Here is a 21,998-nt window from a genome sequence, read left to right on the forward strand (position 1 = left end):
ACATCTTTGTATATCTACTAAACAATAATATTGTAAAATATAATGTTGTGCTGTTTCTCATTATTTAGAGCAACTCATTAAATAGCAAACTCAACATAGTCCTGCGTCTCTACTACCTTGATAGCTACGTCACTGATGACATGCACGGTGACTTTACAACTAAAGTAAAGAACGACTTGGCGTTTGCGCAGTCACATGGATGGACTGTTGTCCTGCGCTTTGCTTATATAAAACAATGCCCGTTTGTAAGTGAAATGTTAAATGTCGTTCAGAAATCTCAAAAACTATCGTAGAAAAAAATGAATGTTAATCTTACAAAGTAGCTTATTCGAGATATGTCTGTCGTCGGCATCATTCTACATTTGAGTGATGTATATCGCACTAAGTATGATAGTTTTGCATTTAAAACAGTAAGTGAGGTCATTGTTTAATTAAACAAAACATTTGTTGTCTTAGTTATAACATAACTAACTTATGCTTAAAACAAAGGTTATGAAAGATGCTATCTTTTAAAGATAATAAGATTGAATTTCTAAGCAATACTTCGTTGCATAAAACAATGAGAACTGTTGTAAGAAAAATATATCTAGAGAGAAAAGTCCTGACTACAGAACATTATGTTTGATTTTATGTCTCCAGAATGACGCAACTCTTGCCCAGATGTTACGACATATACAAAAACTCAACGAATATAATGTGTTTAAAGATTACAGTGTGGTCATTGCAGCCATACAGGCCGGCTTTATTGGACGATATGGTAGGCACTATATTTTTACACAATCTTTCTTACATAAATAGCATCAATATTTTAGCTATAATGTACATTATGGAGTCTTGCTCATTTTTGATATATAATTTTAAATGATAATTTAGAATAATACAAAAAAAACTCTTGATTAAGGTAACATTTTTATCGATGTTTTATCGTTGTAGTTTACTTTATATGTGAATTATATAGGTTATGTTGGTATGAAAGTTAAATAATACGACTATATATCTTAAGACAAATGGAGCATCTCTGAATGCCCCGTTCTCCCTGTTTTATCTGGTTGAGGTTTGTACAATATCTACTAGTAAATAAATACAATGTTCAGTTACGATATTCATACACGTAACATATAGCAACATACCTGTAGTTTACTTGTAAAGTCAGTATACAGAAACATTTGTCAAGTCGCTTGTCAAGTATAAAATTTAAACATGGTTTATATTTAGTCAATAAAAAAAATATATTATATAAAATAGGGGAATGGCACTATTGGGATGAACACAATCCTTGTCCAAATAGAGACTTTGGCGAGGCTAATGGGTGTAGCGACACGTTCGGACTTAACGACACTCAGTGGAGGGCAAGGAGACAAATAATTGATGCCCTCCTCAATGCCAGTCCTAAATCTGTGTAAGTTACATTTTTACTATGAAGTTTGCTCGATTCATGTAAATGACCAACCGCACTTCCATTTTCATACATTCAGTCTTTCGTTTTAAGTTTTACAATTTCTGTCATTTTCATACATTAAGTTTTTAGTTTAAAGTTTTTCAATTGCTGTCATTTTCACACATTAAGTTTTTCGTTTAAAGTCTTACAATTGCTGTCATTTTCATGCATTAAGTTTGTGTTTAAAGTTTTACAATTTCTGTCATTTTGATACATTAAGATTTTTGTTTAATTTTTTTGATTTTTATCATTTTGATACATTAAGTTTTTTGTTTAAAGTTTTACAATTTCTGTCATTTTCATACATTACGTTTTTCGTTTAAGTTTTACAATTTCTGTCATTTTCATACATTCAGTTTTTCGTTTAAAGTTTAACATATTCTGTCATTTTCATCCATTAAGTTTTTCGTTTAAAGTTTTACAATTGCTGTCATTTTCTTTCATTAAGTTTCTCGTTTAAAGTTTTACAATTTCTGTCATTTTGATACATTAAGTTTTTCGTTTAAAGTTTTACAATTTCTGTCTTTTTCATACATTACGTTTTTCGTTTAAAGTTTTACAATTTCTGCCATTTTCATCCATTACGTTTTTCGTTTAAAGTTTTACAATTTCTGCCATTTTCATACATTACGTTTTTGGTTTAAAGTTTTACAATTTCTGCCATTTTCATACATTACGTTTTTCGTTTAAAGTTTTACAATTTCTGTCATTTTCATACATTCAGTCTAAACAAATTTATAATCGCTGCAATTTTCATATATTAGGTTATTTGTTTTAAGTTCTGTGTCATTTTCATATATTAAGTTGTCTATTATATACATGTATTTTACTATGCAACAATTATGAATAATCCGCACGACCCACGGACATGTCTATAAATTTTAGTCTCAATATATCGGTAAATTTATATTTATAAGAAAATTAAGGCGATCTTTTTATGAGTAGTTTATTTCATATAACAATATAAACACTTTTACAATCAATTATTGGTCATTCACTTTGTTGATATCTTGTAATATATTACTTATTCAACACAACTTGCTAACGAATGAGCATAACGTCACTTTAATAAAAACAATCTGATATGTGAAGCTGTGCTATAAAAGGAAATCCTAGTTTAAGTTTTTTATACTATTTTCAGTTATGTATTGAAAGGAAACAATAACCACAGTTCTTATGTTTTAAGCAATACATAGAATCCTTAAAGATAGAATCATGGCGCTTAAATTCAATCAGACAAACTTATATGTTATTAAACATGACAGCTTCATTTTTATATTTGCTTAAATAATTGATGAATTAAAATAATTGAAAGATTTTCTCCCTTAATTGCTTATATATTAAATGCTCACTCTTTAGAATAAAGAATAGTTATTAGATTATGTAACAGCAGTAATAAAGTATTGTAAAAGTGTTAAATGTAGCCAGACGTACACTAATTAGTCGCTATTATCTAATAGCAGATTACAGGACAATATTATAATGTAGACTGACAGGCAGGTTTGTTATTTAGATTGACCATCCTAATATAAAATTACATTAGATATTCAAACAGTTCATAAACTGAGTATAATGTTGTCAGATAAAACAAATATTTCTGTTTCACAACAACAGTTTATTTTATCTACAAATACTATGACACTGTAAAAATATGTATCTGGTCACGTATTTATGTTTATTTTATAGAGATATCCTAGTGCGAGTACCATTTTACAAATATCACGAGTTTGGAAAAAATCCGACAACGTTGGATGAAGACAGAGCAGAAACGGATGCCTCTAGAATAGGTACAGATATCTGTTCGATTATTTATGGATACATTTAAAAACAGTTACAGATGTCTGTTTAGATATTTAAGGATACATTTATAGCAGTTACATGATGTAAATGTATGTTCAGATAATTCAGTTTGCATCTAGAACAGTAACATATGTCCTTTTTAAGGTTACATCTTTAACAATTACAGATGTCTGTTTAGTTATTTATACCGCCTCCGTGGTCGAGGGGTTAGAGTCGATGACTTCTAATCCAGTTACCTCTCTGGCATGGGTTCGATCACCGGGAGATGCTTTGGTAGTTTAGCGCGGAGGAAGGTAGTCTAGTACTGGAGTAACTCTCCAGGAATGATGGTTAGGAAACTACCCGCCTATATGACTAAAATACTGTTGGAAAAGGCGTAAAATGAAAACAAACAAACAAACAAAAATTAGTTATATTTAAGGTTATATCTTTAACAGTTACAGATGTCTGTTTAGATATTTAAGGTTACATCTTTAACAGTTACAGATGTCTGTTTAGATATTTAAGGTTACATCTTTAACAGTTACAGATGTCTGTTTAGATATTTAAGGTTACATCTTTAACAGTTACAGATGTCTGTTTATATATTTAAGGTTACATCTTTAACAGTTACATATGTCTGTTTAGATATTTAAGGTTATATCTTTAACAGTTACAGATGTATGTAAAGGTTGTTTAAGAAACATACCTAGAGCAGTTACAGATTTCTGTTAAGATTGTCTAGAATGCATCTGAAACAGTAACAGTAACAGTTTGTTTAGATATTTAAAGTTATATCTTTAGCAGTGTCTGTAAAGAGGATACATGATATATCTAGAGCAGTTACATTTAATGTCTATTTACATATTTAAGGATACATCTAGAACAGGTACATATGTCTGATATTAAAGGACACATCTATTTTAGTTACAGGTGTCTTTTAAGATAGTTTAGAGTGAATTAAGAGCACTAACAGATGTATGTTTAGATATTTAAGGATGAACCAAGAACAGTTGCGTATGACTGTTTAAATAGATAAGGATGCATGAAGAATTCTTTATTTATTATGCTTAATCTTACCTTACTGTATAGATTTATGTGTTTTTATTTTGGAGCATGTACATAATAAATAGCTTTCAATTTTCGACAACGTTTTAAGTTTCCGATGCAAATAATCACTGTTAAAACTCATTGAATGGGATGTAATTAAATTTTTGAATGGAAACACTCATATGCTCATTTGAAGATTTGTAAATTCCATTTTTTTTTTTCGAATGAATATAATCACAAATGTTTAAAATACTATAAATCAATAAGAAACTGTCTATATAATATAGAGAAATTATAATTATATGTACTCGTATTTCTTATTTTTGATAGAATTTTCAACTTCGGTGATATACAATTTATTGTTGTCCAATTCGTTTTTTATTAAGAAAAATATATTCTTTGTTTTTTTTGTTTGTTTTTGTTTGTTTGTTCGTTTTGTTTGCTTGCTTGCTTGTTTTACTGTATTGCTCTTTTTAATCTGGTAAATCTATCACTTTCTGTATCACTTAATAATTTATATCATAAAAAAAATATTATCAATTTTTAAATTTTAAAAATTATTGATTTAATATGATGGCGAAAAAAAGGAATATAATGTAAAATTTATATAACTGTTGCTATTTATTAACGTTATTAACTTATTAACCGTCTAATCAAACCTTTCTAAATGCAACAGGTATTTTAAAATGTCATAATGTTCCTTCAAGTTGGTTTGAATTAGTTATAGTTTTTCAATTTATTGCAGGCTACCATAATGATGCTCTGTTATCTGATCATCAAGATCAGGGAACATTCAAATGTCCTGGTGATAGAACTTACATGCATGAAGATACTAAATATAACTTTGTCATCGGAGAAACAAACGACCCAACACATCACAGCGAGTATAACAATATTTATATGTATATCATGTACAGTTTGTACAACATATACAACATATACAACATATACAATATATACAACATGTAAAATATATACAACATGTACACTATATACAATATATACAACATATACAATATATACAACATATACAATATAAACAATGTATACAACATGTTCACTATATACAATATAAACAATAAATACAATATATACAATATATACAATATAAACAATGTATACAACATGTTCACTATATACAATAAAAACAATATATACAACATATGCAATATATACAACATATACAATATATACAACATGTACAACATATACAATATATACAACATGTAAAATATATATATAACATATACAATATATACAACATATACAATATATACAACATATACAATATATACAACATATACAATATATACAACATGTACAACATATACAATATATACAACATATACAATATATACAACATGTACAACATATACAATATATACAACATGTAAAATATATATATAACATATACAATATATACAACATATACAATATATACAACATGTACACTATATACAAATATATACAATATATACAATATATACAATATATACAACATATACAATATATACAACATGTACACTATATACAATATATACAACATGTAAAATATATATAACATATACAATATATACAACATATACAATATATACAACATGTACACTATATACAACATATACAATATATACAACATGTACAATATATATAACATATACAATATATACAACATATACAATATATACAACATGTACAATATATATAACATATACAATATATACAACATATACAATATATACAACATGTACAATATATATAACATATACAATATATACAACATATACAATATATACAACATATACAATATATACAACATATACAATATATTTAACATATACAATATATACAACATGTACAATATACAACATGTACAATATACAACATGTACAATATATACAACATGTACAATATATATAACATGTACAATATATACAACATGTACAATATACAACATGTACAATATATACAACATGTACAAGATGTACAATATATACAACATGTAAAATATATACAACATGTACAAGATGTACAATATATACAACATGCACAGTATATATAACATGTACAATATATACAACATGTACAATATATACAACATGTTCAATATATACAACATGTACAAGATGTACAATATATACAAGATGTACAATATATATATAACATGTACAATATATACAACATGTTCAATATATATATAACATGTGCAATATATAACATGTACAATATATACAACATGTTCAATATATATAACATGTACAATATATATAACATGTACAATATGTACAATATACAACATGTACAATATATATAACATGTACAATATATATAACATGTACAATATATATGACATGTACAATATATACAATATGTACAATATATATGACATGTACAATATATACAATATGTACAATATATATGACATGTACAATATATACAACATGTTCAATATATATAACATGTACAATATATATATATAACATGTACAATATATACAACATGTACAATATACAACATGTACAATATACAACATGTACAATATACAACATGTACAATGTATACAATATACAACATGTACAATATATACAACATGTACAATATATATAACATGTACAATATATACAACATGTTCAATATATATAACATGTACAATATATATATAACATGTACAATATATACAACATGTACAATATACAACATGTACAATATACAACATGTACAATGTATACAATATGCACAATTTATACAATATATACAACATGTACAATATATATAACATGTACAATATACAACATGTACAATATACAACATGTACAATATATACAACATGTTCAATATATATAACATGTACAATATATATAACATGTACAATATATACAACATGTACAATATATATAACATGTACAATATATACAACATGTTCACTATATATAACATGTACAATATATACAACATGTACTATATACAACATGTTCAATATATATAACATGTACAATATATATAACATGTACAATATATACAACATGTTCAATATATATAACATGTACAATATACAACATGTACAATATATACAACATGTTCAATATATAACATGTACAATATATACAACATGTACAATATATATAACATGTACAATATATACAACATGTACAATATATATAACATGTACAATATATACAACATGAACAATATACAACATGTACAATGTACACAACATGTACAATATATATAACATGTACAATATATACAACATGTACAATATATATAACATGTACAATATATACAACATGTACAATATACAACATGTACAATGTATACAACATGTACAATATATACAACATGTACAATATATACAACGTGTACAATATATACAATATATACAATATATACAACATATACAATATATACAATATATATATACAACATATACAATATATACAACATGTACAATATATACAACATATACAATATATACAACATATACAATATATACAACATGTACAACATGTAAAATATATACAACATGTACAATATACAACAAGTAAAATATATACAACATGTACAATATATACAATATGTACAATATATACAACATGTACAATATACAACAAGTAAAATATATACAACATGTACAATATATACAACATGTAAAATATATACAATATATACAACATGTAAAATATATACAACATGTACAATATATACAACATGTACAATATATACAACATGTACACTATATACAACAAGTAAAATATATACAACATGTACAACATATACAATATATACAATATATACAACATATACAATATATACAATATATATATACAACATATACAATATATACAACATGTACAATATATACAACATATACAATATATACAACATATACAATATATACAACATGTACAACATGTAAAATATATACAACATGTACAATATACAACAAGTAAAATATATACAACATGTACAATATATACAATATGTACAATATATACAACATGTACAATATACAACAAGTAAAATATATATAACATGTACAATATATACAACATGTACAATATATATAACATGTACAATATATACAACATGTACAATATACAACATGTACAATGTATACAACATGTACAATATATACAACATGTACAATATATACAACGTGTACAATATATACAATATATACAATATATACAACATATACAATATATACAATATATATATACAACATATACAATATATACAACATGTACAATATATACAACATATACAATATATACAACATATACAATATATACAACATGTACAACATGTAAAATATATACAACATGTACAATATACAACAAGTAAAATATATACAACATGTACAATATATACAATATGTACAATATATACAACATGTACAATATACAACAAGTAAAATATATACAACATGTACAATATATACAACATGTAAAATATATACAATATATACAACATGTAAAATATATACAACATGTACAATATATACAACAAATAAAATATATACAACATGTACACTATATACAACAAGTAAAATATATACAACATGTACAACATGTACAATATATACAACATGTACAATATATACAATATAAACAAAATATACTATATGTAAAATATACAAAACATGTACAATATATACAACAAGTAAAATATACACAACATGTAAAACATGTACAATATATACAATATAAACAATATATACAACATGTACAATATAAACAACATGTACACTATAGACAATATGTACAATATATACACCATGTACATTCTATACAATATAAACAATATATACAACATATACAATATATGCAACATGTACACTATATACAACATGTACACTATATACAACATGTACAATATACAAAACATGTACACTATATACAACATGTACACTATATACAATATAAACAATATATACAGCATGTACAATATATACAACATGTACAATATATACAACATGTATATTATATACAACATATACAACATATACAATATATACAACATATACAATATATACAACATATACAATGTATACAACATGTACAATGTATACAACATATACAATATACAGTATGTACAAAAACAAATGACCAATTAATACATGAATGATATTTTCCTGTTATTTGTTTTGAATTCATTTTTAACTCAAGGAAATTTTTTGAAGTCGTTCAATTTTATATTTTAAAGTCAGATTTTGCTCAAATTCCTCCATTTATTTTAAGCTTCAAAGATTTTTGACGGAGCATCTTACCTAGAATAAACGATTATATACATGTATTAACAGATCTCCGGAGGGAGGCGTATATACACGATCATGTAACATGTCAAAAATGTTATTGTAGAGTTTGTTATATAATACTAAATTCCTTACCTGGATAAACAGCAGCCGTGTTTTATATATCTCCGAAATGAACGTTAATATTACATGTGAAAGAAATAATGAACTTTATAGTTTATGGAGGTATTTTGGTCGTTCATAAAATTGTTATTGTAAAAATGAAACCGCTATAATCTACCTTATGTATTGCTATATTTTGAGAAAATTTTGAGTTTGAATAAGGAAATAACATAACATACATGTATATCATTAGTATGAAATATATATGTGTGTGATTAATAAATAACAACTAATGTATATTATAAATTTAATTTAAGATATGCATGTCCAAAAGCTATGACAGATCTGAAATATTTCCACTACTCGTCTGTGCACAAAGATTACGAGGAACACGTCATACAATATTGGAAAGACCACGGATGTTATAATGAAATAGCGGCACGACTCGGATATAGACTTTATATGAAAAATGTAAGAATTTTTTTTTAAATTAATAGGTTATTTAAATATAGCTATTCTCATTGTAATTTATTTCAGTGCAGTTCATTTTATTCTGAATCTAAACTTCATTTCTTATAAGATACAAGAAACAATAAAGTTAAGTCGGTTGCCATTCGTGGTAAATCGTCAGCTCAAACCACCAATGACAACATTCTATAAAATATTAGTATTAGTAAGTTGTAACTCGTGAACAGCATTTTATTGCCATATAAATTGTGTATTTTAGGCAATTCTTCCGGACACAGCTAAAAGCGGTGGTCAGTTTTGCTACAAGATCGTTCTGCGTAACGTTGGGTATGCTGCTCCATTTAAACAACTTCAAGTGAAAATTGCTCTTAAAAGCTCTAGCGGGTAATATTTGTCTTCATATAAAACATTCTCTTTTTCTGTATATCAAAAACAAATGAAATGTGACAATTGTGATGCATACTATACTACTTTTGTATCTGCCATGAGACCAAATTGGTCACTAACTGTAATAATCATGCTTCTAACCGTTATCTTTCATCACCCGTACTAAGGACGCTGTTCAACAAGACCGGATCACTTGTTTTGTTTTTTATCAAAGTTTTTGACCAACCACAATTATTTAAATACTAAGTCTGATATTAGGCTTGTTGTATCTATCATCAACCTGAACTACATGTATTTACAAGCTACAGCAGATGCCTCGACTAGTTACATCACGATCACAATTAGTTTGCTTGAGTTTAATTGTTTGAAGAAATCAGAACTTATATGAGTTTTGTTTTATAGACTATAAAATATCTTACACTATCAACATGTATATATTTTCATTATTGTTAGTTGTATATGCTTATGTTTTTTACTATTTGTGTTATTATATTCAGATCCCCACATTATATGGTGATTCCCAATGTTGATGTAAGAACATGGCAACCAGATACAGATATTACCCTAAGTGGTTCTGTTACAATACCATCAGGTATGCAGGGCACCTACAAGGTAACGTTTAATTATACATACAATCTAAGCTTCAATAACAGTCAAGTTAGTGATAAACATGCTAGGTAAACTTTGATATACGTCAAGTTTGTGATTACATATAAGGTAAACTAATAATTGTCAAGTTAGTGATAAACATGATAGGTAAACTTTGATATACGTCAAGTTTATGATTACATATAAGGTAAACTAATAATTGTCAAGTTAGTGTTTAACATGATAGGTAAACTTTGATATACGTCAAGTTTATGATTACATATAAGGTAAGCTAATAATTGTCAAGTTAGTGTTTAACATGATAGGTAAACTTTGATATACGTCAAGTTTATGATTACATATAAGGTAAACTAATAATTGTCAAGTTAGTGATAAACATGATAGGTAAACTTTGATATACGTCAAGTTTATGATTACATATAAGGTAAACTAATAATTGTCAAGTTAGTGTTTAACATGATAGGTAAACTTTGATATACGTCAAGTTTATGATTACATATAAGGTAAACTAATAATTGTCAAGTCAGTGTTTAACATGATAGGTAAACTTTGATATACGTCAAGTTTATGATTACATATAAGGTAAACTAATAATTGTCAAGTTAGTGATAAAATGATAGGTAAACTTTGATATACGTCAAGTTTATGATTACATATAAGGTAAACTAATAATTGTCAAGTTAGTGTTTAACATGATAGGTAAACTTTGATATACGTCAAGTTTATGATTACATATAAGGTAAACTAATAATTGTCAAGTTAGTGTTTAACATGATAGGTAAACTTTGATATACGTCAAGTTTATGATTACATATAAGGTAAACTAATAATTGTCAAGTTAGTGATAAACATGATAGGTAAACTTTGATATACGTCAAATTTATGATTACATATAAGGTAAACTAATAATTGTCAAGTTAGTGTTTAACATGATAGGTAAACTTTGATATACGTCAAGTTTATGATTACATATAAGGTAAACTAATAATTGTCAAGTTAGTTATAAACATGATAGGTAAACTTTGATATACGTCAAGTTTATGATTACATATAAGGTAAACTAATAATTGTCAAGTTAGTGTTTAACATGATAGGTAAACTTTGATATACGTCAAGTTTATGATTACATATAAGGTAAACTAATAATTGTCAAGTTAGTGATAAACATGATAGGTAAACTTTGATATACGTCAAGTTTATGATTACATATAAGGTAAACTAATAATTGTCAAGTTAGTGTTTAACATGATAGGTAAACTTTGATATACGTCAAGTTTATGATTACATATAAGGTAAACTAATAATTGTCAAGTCAGTGTTTAACATGATAGGTAAACTTTGATATACGTCAAGTTTATGATTACATATAAGGTAAGCTAATAATTGTCAAGTCAGTGTTTATAACATGATAGATAAACTTTGATATACGTCAAGTTTATGATTACATATAAGGTAAACTAATAATTGTCAAGTCAGTGTTTAACATGATAGGTAAACTTTGATATACGTCAAGTTTATGATTACATATAAGGTAAACTAATAATTGTCAAGTCAGTGTTTAACATGATAGGTAAACTTTGATATACGTCAAGCTTGTGTTTTACAATAAAAGGTAGATCTGACACATTAACATTTGCTTGTGCATCTTAGTTTTAATTGCTGTTGCACCTCTATCCTCTCTGAAGGCCTTATGTCAACAGTAAAAAACCTTGTCAAACTACAAATATGTAAAATTTGGTCTGACTCTATACTAGTGGCAAAGATTGATCACTTCAGGTTCCGGCAGCATAATGGTTAAGTGATTAATATCTCGGGAATCATGTTGAAGGCGCGTGTCATCACACAATAAATAATCGGTTGTACTGACCTATCTAATCCAAAAGTTAAAGTTTGATTTGCCATGTGGTACCAGTATTTTTTCTTCAAGAAAAAATATTTAAAAATTATAAAAATAGATAAGAATGTCTTCAGTCGAGCAACAGTAAAACTTTCAAAGTATCAGGAACATAAAGATTACTTATTATACATTATTTTAACACATTTTAATTAAAACTACATACATATACAACAGTTGTACAAAATTAAGTCCAACCATTATACACATTATTATTTACATTATAATTAAAGGTTTATCTAGTATTGGCTCACAAAGAATTGTCTGATAATTGGCGCTACAATGTCTTAATGGCCAACAGAAACGGTGTACCACAAACATCTACCCGAATGAATGCTCTTCTTCATTCCGTCACAGTTACATCAGGATCTTGTAGTGGTATAAATTATAACTTATCAACTGTATATAAAGTTATCTTTGAATATTTATTTAATCCGTGCTGTAAGGACACATCTTAATCTTTAATTTTCTAACAAAACATCTGTGCGATTTTATTAGCAGTATAATTAGTGACCACCAGCCAGTATGTTTTACATACGAAATGTAAAAAAAGAACGAACGAAATAAAACTGTAACTTCAAGAACGTTCAAAATATTTGATGAATTTAGATTAGGAAATTGGCAATCTAATGCTACCTTTACAACTGGAATCCATGTTGTTTGACCGTCTAGACAAAAGTCAAACAAAAGTTATTGTTTCATCAATAACGTCAATATTTTGTATTACTGTGGTGACCACATCACAACGTCCATTTTTTAATTACTAACATACCGGGTTATTCCCTGACTCCTAAATGAAACTTGGGTCTCCTTATATTCAAATTGATTGATTGATTGATTGATTTTCTTAAGACCAGGCGGTCAAGGATAAGCTACGAAAGTGCAAGCACTTATTTCCAGTTGGGTCCTTTCCTCAGCAGACCATGAGATACAAGGGAATCCGGGAACAAGTCCCTAGCTCTTATTGAATAGATTCCTTGGTTCTTTTACATGCCCAGTCTATAGCACTGATACATGCGAGGATTACCTGGGTTTCGTATCAGTAAACCTCCCTCTAGTTAGGTGGGAAACACTGAAAGTGTTTCTGAAAAATCCCAAGGGTGTTACCCAGGATCGAACCCGGAACCTCAGGAGTGACAGTCAGTGATCTAACAAACTGAGCTATCGCGCCACCATAAAGGTGACAATAAAGAAAATCCAAGCAACTAAATATCTGTTTTTTTCCGACAATTCTCAATATATTTAAATGGTTCATTGCAAAGAAAGTTAAAATTACAAATACTCGTCATAAAACGCAATCATGGTTAAAAAAGTATCAGTCATGTCACACAAATTCAACTAGTAGACCGTTGATATTGTATTTTTATATCTAAAAGCTTTTGATCTTGCTATATATTAAATATACATAATTAAAAACTTCATAATTTTCATATTGTTGTGTCCATAGTTTTAAATACATGTATTATTTATCAAAAAAGTAAAGTGAGAGGTACCAAAGCAGGCTTAATTGAAGTTATATTTGCATCAATATTACACCAGAATGTATATCCGTTTTTACAAATGTTAATTGTTTATATACCTTATGTTTGTATCATGTATGATATACTGAGAGAAATAAAGAATTTGAATTTGAATTTAGATATATTGAAAGAACGTAGATGAGTGTCATTCAATGAATGACGTAATTGTCACAGTGTGGACTCTTATAAAGCTTGTAACAAACAAACTAGCGCCTTGTATGAAATAACAATTTAAGATATGCCTTACTTCCGAACACATGAACGTTTGACACGATAACATTTTCTTCAATTTTATAAATAGTTGTATTGTATGTAAGGTGGATCAACTGGCTCGGGAACATCATGCCACACAATGCACTTGTCAGATGGCTCCTTTGAAAGTAGTACCTCGGGTTGGTCGAAATATTCGCAGGGATTTACCGTACAATCAAGTAGTGACGCCCAAGATGGAAGTAAATATATACGTGTAGAAAATGGTGCTGCCGAACAAACAATAGACTTCTCCGGGTAACTTTAAATAAAATCTCATTCTCTCAATATTTTAAGGTCTTTTTGACATAATATTAAGTTGTCAAGGTTTTATAAGATTTAAATGTAGATTAACAGATTAGCAAGGGTATTTTAGCTTTTAACTGTTGATATTTAGGTAATGTATAAGCACGGATTTATATTACAATCCGTGGTATAAGTTACAAGTTACATAAGCGCGAAAAGAGAAGTAACTCTTCAGAACATATTGGAAGTATTTGCAATATTGGGCTGAGGAGTTGTCCCCCCTGTAACTATGTATTAGTCTCTTATAATTCTTATCAGAATGACCATACTGGCAATTTATGATTTTATGTTTTAAAATTTGTAACTGAAATATTGTAAATGTTATGTATGGATGAGACTTTTAATAAAGATCATATATATATATATATATATATATATATATATATATATATATATATATATATATATATATATATATATATATATATATATATATATTCTATAAAAACAAATAAACTTATTTGAATTATTTCTGTTTTCTCATTTTATTTTCTTGCTTTCGTGTAATCTGAACTGAATACTTGTAACATTGCAACAAATTTACAATTTTTAATTTAAATCAAAAGAAAAAAGTGTTGCATATGGTTTATATTTCAAATTATAATTATTTGATACATAAGGTCACCGGTGCATGAGTTCAGATTAAGCGGTTACAGTCGACATAGTTCTGATGCACATGTCTCGGATCCAGCAGACTACAGCATTTACTGTGACCTTGTGGTAAAGTACAGATTCTATCATTCTTTTTTTTTTTTTTTTGATTCTGTCCTTTTTTCAAAAAAAGTTATCATGGTTGACACAACTTTAAAATTTACAACAGACAATAATACCTGTCAACATTTTAGAATATCTGGGCAGACCAGCTGTTACCAGTCCGGCAGTTAAAAAAGTTCCAATTCATTCCGTAAAAGCCAAAACTCTACAGTGGTCCGAGACCCAAAACAACATATTTCGTCCCTCTGGCAAAAAAAACCCTGCAAATATACGGGCTACAGAAACTCTGTCACTGCTTTAGCAACTCCCTATACATGCAAAAATTATAGGTGCTTGTGAAAGTTTGTAACCCCCTGTAAAATTACTTGTTTTCACCGAGCATGCTGTTTAAAAGCAAAGTTTACAAACAATGGCGGCCTTGACATCTATAATTAACAGCATGTGATTTCTAACCATGTTTTCGAGTTTGCCAATGATCATATTACATGTCACAAAAACAAATTTCAGGCTGAAAATGCACTTTACAGGCAACCAGTCATTTACAAGTTGATCGTGATCTTTTGCACTTGTTCTTCGTTAATTTCTTCGCTGTGAACCGGCCTTTTGTATCTCGCAACGCCATTTTGAAATGACAGGATGTAACAGTGTAGTTCCCGGTGCTCGATTGAATTTTTAATTCCAATGCAGGGAACCATGTTCGGAATAACGGAAAATTCCGATATATACCGGAAAATGACGGTAAATGTCGAAATAACCGGAAATGTATTACCCAGATCTTACCTTAAATCCACAATAATCACTTTATACATGAAATCCTCCCGGCCATTCGAAGCTGTGGCTTCAATTAGTGCGGTGTGCTGCCTAAGTTTGCTGCTTTTCATCGGAGGTTGTTGTGGTTCGTTGTCCTATTATATTTAGAGCACGCCAGGAATCAGTAGTAGCAGGTTACCTGCAATATATTGTTTATCAAAGCAAGCCGGGAATCAGTTTTCCTGGTTTCCTGTCTCATTATGGTTCCCATTCAAAATTACATTCGGAATCCCTTTCCGATTACAATTAATCCATATACAGAAGTTTCGCGAAAGTACTTTTCCCGAAATTGGACTCATAGCGCGTTCATTTGATTTTAAGTGAATTTATGTCCTCCGGATGGAATCAATTTAGATATAATATAAAACAATAAAATGACTGCATTTCGTAAGTAAAAATAAATGTGTAGTAGTGTATAGTGAATTGTGAGGACGTAAGTGTGCAGTCCTAAGTCTATAGTCTCCTGTAAATTAAAGTGATGTGCTCGCCTATGGGGTTAATATCCAATGTATTAGCCATATAATAGTTAAATGTTTTACAAATTCTGTCAAAGAGCTTGCTATGAGGCTTTGTCTTATTCATATTACAAACAAGCTGGATACTGCTTAAAAACACACAAATTTGTCATTTTCGGGATATGATATCTGGAGAAAGTTTTCTAATGTATTTCATTTGCTAATTTACTTGAATACTATAGATCAGCTTACTTTGTCGCTTTCATTATCATTAAGGATTATTAAGGAAGCGTTCGGGAAGATTTGTTCTTGTTCTTGGTTATATTGACGCTTATTTTGGTTCTATTAGACATGCTAAGTGACAAAAAGTGCCACACTTGCATGAGAAATATTTATTGTTTTATCTTAGGACACAGACGACAACAGTTTATATGGATATACAGAAAACTTTGATACATCCACCACCCCCGAGGTGTGGCACTTGAAAGAACTACATGTTGTAACCAGCAAGGTAAACTAGCATTGTTCTGGTCAGTAATCTATGTTTAAAATAATCTATTTTGAAACATATATTTATAATATATATCTATATATTTATGTATGTTATATTTATTTTGAGAGCACCTGACCATATTTACTTTTAACGTAATCTTGTAATAAGTCTCGGACGCTACAGAAATATACTTACATCTCACTAGGATGAAAAACTTTTGTCATTTCAGTCTATCAAAACAGCCACATGTTACGCCATGTTTAGGAATGGACAAGGATATGTATACTTTGATAACTTTCGGTTGAACACCTGCGCAGGTACGTCGTGTTTTAAGTTTTTAAGTACGTTATAAGGTTTAATCAGCATGACTGATTGTTTGTGTCCGGTCGTTAAGGAGTGTTATCTAGAGTCTACGTGGAAGGTACAAGACGCCTCATCCTTTGATAAATTCTTTAAATTATAAAAAGATAACTTCTGGCTGTAGAAAACGAGTTCTTTCTCTTATTGAGGTTTTATACTTATATTGAGCATTTCTTCAGACTCAAAAAAGATTTTGTATTCATACATTATTGGCGTTTTAGGCTTAAGCAGACGCCTGGGTGAGAGTTCGGGGGCTTGAGGTAACTTACATTTACCACTTCTGTCCATGAATATGATACATCAAACGAATCTTCCACATTTTTAATTTTGCCGTTTTAGGGCGTTTTTATTGATAGCCTTTTGCTTACGTGGGTGGATCTTTTTGAGAAAAGGTAGAATGCATAAAAAGACAACTGTTTACTGTTTAATGTTGGATAGGTCTGTAGTTATACAACAAATCATCGGTCTCTACGATATTCTAGGGTTATTTGATTAAATATTGATATTTTGATTTAAATATTTATCATTTCCTTTGAAAGTATCTTTTATGTAACACCATTTATCTATTTCTATACTATGATTATTTTAAGGTCAAAGCTGTAGATATCAGACAGCCGATGGATCTTTTGAAGTTGGAGATGGATGGGTTAACTATCAAGATGGATTTAAGAGACATCAAGGACATGCACAGAATGGCAACTATTATATTACAGTAACAAATGGTGGTGCAACTCAGTATATAGATTTTAATAGGTTAGCACGTTTTTATATATCAAATAACATCATAATGTATAATAATATGGCAAGGTGTCATATGAATGAATAACAACATGACAAGGTGACAAGGTGTCATATATCATATAATATCATAATATATAATAACATGACAAGGTGTCATATATCATATAATATCAGAATATATAATAACATGACAAGGTGTCATATATCATATAAAATCAGAATAAATAACAACATTATATGGGTAAATCTCAGTTTGGTAATATTTTGTATTAAAATTATATTCACTGGTCACTTTTACAGGTTATATTCCGCTTTCCACCACGTACTATTGTAATGATATTTTCATTGCATAGCAGTTATAGTTTTATTATAATCCGCAGACAGTTTTGAGTAAGATGAAATAGATTTAGTAACTAACTTTTCTGTTATTTCTTTATCAATAAATAAACATCAAATGCATTACAATACGGAATTCGCTCAACGAACGTACAGATATATCCAAACGTTCAAGTTATACTTTATTATATATTCTTAAGAGTATTAATTTTCTATTGATTCGAAATATTATATTATTATACATAGTGGAAGCATTACAAGATTTACATTAAGTGGCTACAGCAGAGCTAACTCAGTGTCCGGTATATCTGGAAGTGATTACTCTATTTACTGTGATCTAACCGTGAGTCAAAATTTTAATGTTTTTTCTTTACTTCTATACAACTGTTTTTCTCATTTTCCGCTTTGAATTTCCTTGCAAATAATCTTTTTTTTTTTAGAAAAAGTATCAAAGTTAATGCCGCCACATGTTTTTGAGCTGAGTACATAAATTTTGTAAGACGTATCATACATGTGTTTTAATTATTATGTAAAGGAATGATTTACTATAACCTCGCTTCTTTTTAGATTATTGGCTTAATTTTGAAATCTTTAAGTTTTGCTATCTTTTAATGAAGCGACTTAAAAAGAAAAAGAGAGGATAAATGAATGACAACAGGTTAACACTACCTACGCACAGACGAAAGAAGCATAGACTGTTGTTTTGTTTTTGTACAGAATAACCGCAGGGTCATATTTTGATATGTGTTACCTACGAAAGACCGGTAGGGTCATTTCAACTTCACGAATTAACGATTTCAACATCACGAATTCAAGATTTCAACTTCACGAGTTAACGATTTCAATTTCATGAAGTTGAAATCGTGAATTCGTGAAGTTGTAATCGTGAATCCCTTGAAGTTTAAATGCTGAATTCGGGAATTCATAAAGTTGAAATGCCCCCATCGGTCTTTCGTAGTTACCTGTTCCATAGTTTAAGAGATAACGATTGTGAAATTGTAACGAAGTACCATAGACCGTAAACTGGTTAAGAATGGTTATTTTACATTTTACAAAAACATGTTCTGTTAACATGACTAACTATACAATAATTTACATGTGTTTCAGCATCCAAATCATGACAATACATGGGGTGAACACGCTGATTTTGATCCATCTCAGTCGTCATGGCAACATGCTGTTTTAAACGTAGTTTCTCCAAAGGTTAGTTTTTTAATATAAGTAAATAAAGGTAAATTAAATTATTAAATCCATACTTATGTATGTACACGTTGAATCATGTTATAAATAGGTTACTTTGTGCTTGAAAATACTGACAATTTAAATAATCAAGATATGTCATTTAAACAATTTTACCTTAAATGTAAAAAATGAAAATGAAGTACATTATCCGATTAAATTAAAAACATTAAATGTATTTATTTATATCTCATTTAGTCATTCAATAAAAATTAGTAATCAATTCATTCCCCTTCTTTTTATTTATTTTTTGTTTGTTTATTTCTACAGAGTGTGAAGCTAAGGTTTTCTGTTGTCTTTAAGATGTTGGTTTGTTCCCTTTCAAATGATTGACCATCGCTTAAGCTACCCTATGATTTGTATATAATAGCCTTTATTCTCAGCAAAAAAAAGTTTTTCAGTTACAAATTTACATCCTTGAAAATGGATTAGTCTTATGTTTTATGTTAATAGAGCCTTAACATCTAGGGTAAAACGATCATTTTTATCTTCCAGGTTATATTAGGTGCGAGATGTTATGCCATGTTTCGCAACGGACACGGATCTGCTGATTTTGACAATTTTCAGCTGGAATCGTGTGAATAATGGCTCCCATATCAATACAGGATATGCTGTTCTAGTTACAGGAACTTTAGTTCGACATTTCAGCCCAGTAAAATCTGCTTCGACAAACGTACACAACATGACTTTTAGAAAGAAAATCTGTTTAGTGCATTTTTGCAATATCAGATGAAAATAATCAAATAGTAATTTATCAACTTTATGCTACTTCTAATTTATTGGGTCAAAAACATATTAAATTGCCATGTGGTACATATTGACATTACAGCATAAAATATCGAGACTTTCTTGTAACAATTTTATTTTAATTACAGCATAGATGTACATTACACCAAGTGTATATAACACATTGGCATACCGCATTGATTTTCCTGAAAAATGGGTGTTATAATGTGATACACTAAGACCTAAGTTAAGCCGTCGTATTCCGTGCTTCAGAAATCTACGACTTTTATATTTAACCATTGAATTAAAAAAAATCAATATTGGATCTGAAATGTTTAATTATATTCGTTATGACCGAAAATACGTGTTAATTTTTTCTAATGGTCTAAAACTGTGATCTTATTTTTTGAAACTTATGTTGACGATGTCGTGGCGGCTCTTAATAATTCCCGATGCTCGTTTTCAGGAAATATTTACAAACGCATTTTAAAAAAAGTCAGAAACATCATCTGATAGAGCTTAGAATTATTAACCTGCGATATTTTATCACAATATTCATAGAGAAACAACACAAAGTTGCCGTTAAAACTCATACTTAAATCGGATGAAACTGCATCACTACGATACACAAAATGTCACACGGACTGGCAGCCGTATTTGTCTTCGAGAGACCGAGTGTCTTCTTGAATCAATCAGCGAGAGACCGAGTGTCTTCTTGAATCAATCAGCGAGAGACCGAGTGTCTTCTTGAATCAATCAGCGAGAGACCGAGTGTCTTCTTGAATTAATCAGCGAGAGACCGAGTGTCTTCTTGAATAAATCAGCGAGAGACCGAGTGTCTTCTTGAATAAATCAGCGAGAGACCGAGTGTTTTCTTGAATCAATCAGCGAGAGACCGAGTGTTATCTTGAATTAATCAGCGAGAGACCGAGTGTCTTCTTGAATCGATCAGCGAGAGACCGAGTGTTATCTTGAATTAATCAGCGAGAGACCGAGTGTTTTCTTGAATCAATCAGCGAGAGACCGAGTGTCTTCTTGAATTAATCAGCGAGAGACCGAGTGTTTTCTTGA

The 21,998-nt window shown here is 28.7% G+C and overlaps 1 protein-coding gene across 1 annotated transcript; it reads left to right on the forward strand.

The window, feature by feature from the left end:
• The first annotated feature begins 50 nt into the window (after window positions 1-50).
• On the forward strand, window positions 51-21,194 carry LOC132741543 (uncharacterized). The gene is made up of 17 exons (XM_060729737.1): window positions 51-245; window positions 640-757; window positions 1,246-1,399; window positions 3,125-3,225; window positions 5,013-5,151; window positions 9,938-10,091; window positions 10,348-10,472; window positions 10,973-11,087; window positions 13,212-13,356; window positions 14,816-15,005; window positions 15,674-15,773; window positions 17,442-17,543; window positions 17,755-17,842; window positions 18,476-18,638; window positions 19,209-19,305; window positions 20,070-20,165; window positions 20,697-21,194. The coding sequence occupies exons 1-17, from the start codon at window positions 141-143 to the stop codon at window positions 20,784-20,786; spliced, it is 2,082 nt and encodes a 693-aa protein (XP_060585720.1). The 5' UTR covers window positions 51-140; the 3' UTR covers window positions 20,787-21,194.
• The last annotated feature ends 804 nt before the right edge of the window (window positions 21,195-21,998 follow it).

This window comes from Ruditapes philippinarum, unplaced genomic scaffold, assembly GCF_026571515.1.
Source record: "Ruditapes philippinarum isolate M1 unplaced genomic scaffold, ASM2657151v2 ctg1921_1_1_1_1, whole genome shotgun sequence".
NCBI classification, from domain to species: domain Eukaryota; kingdom Metazoa; phylum Mollusca; class Bivalvia; order Venerida; family Veneridae; genus Ruditapes; species Ruditapes philippinarum.

Coding starts and splice junctions, on each gene's coding strand:
- LOC132741543 (XM_060729737.1), top strand. CDS start 141: ATGCACGGTGACTTTACAACTAAAGTAAAGAACGACTTGGCGTTTGCG. Junction 246..639: donor ATATAAAACAATGCCCGTTT/GTAAGTGAAATG, acceptor TTATGTCTCCAG/AATGACGCAACTCTTGCCCA. Junction 10,473..10,972: donor GCTCTTAAAAGCTCTAGCGG/GTAATATTTGTC, acceptor TATTATATTCAG/ATCCCCACATTATATGGTGA.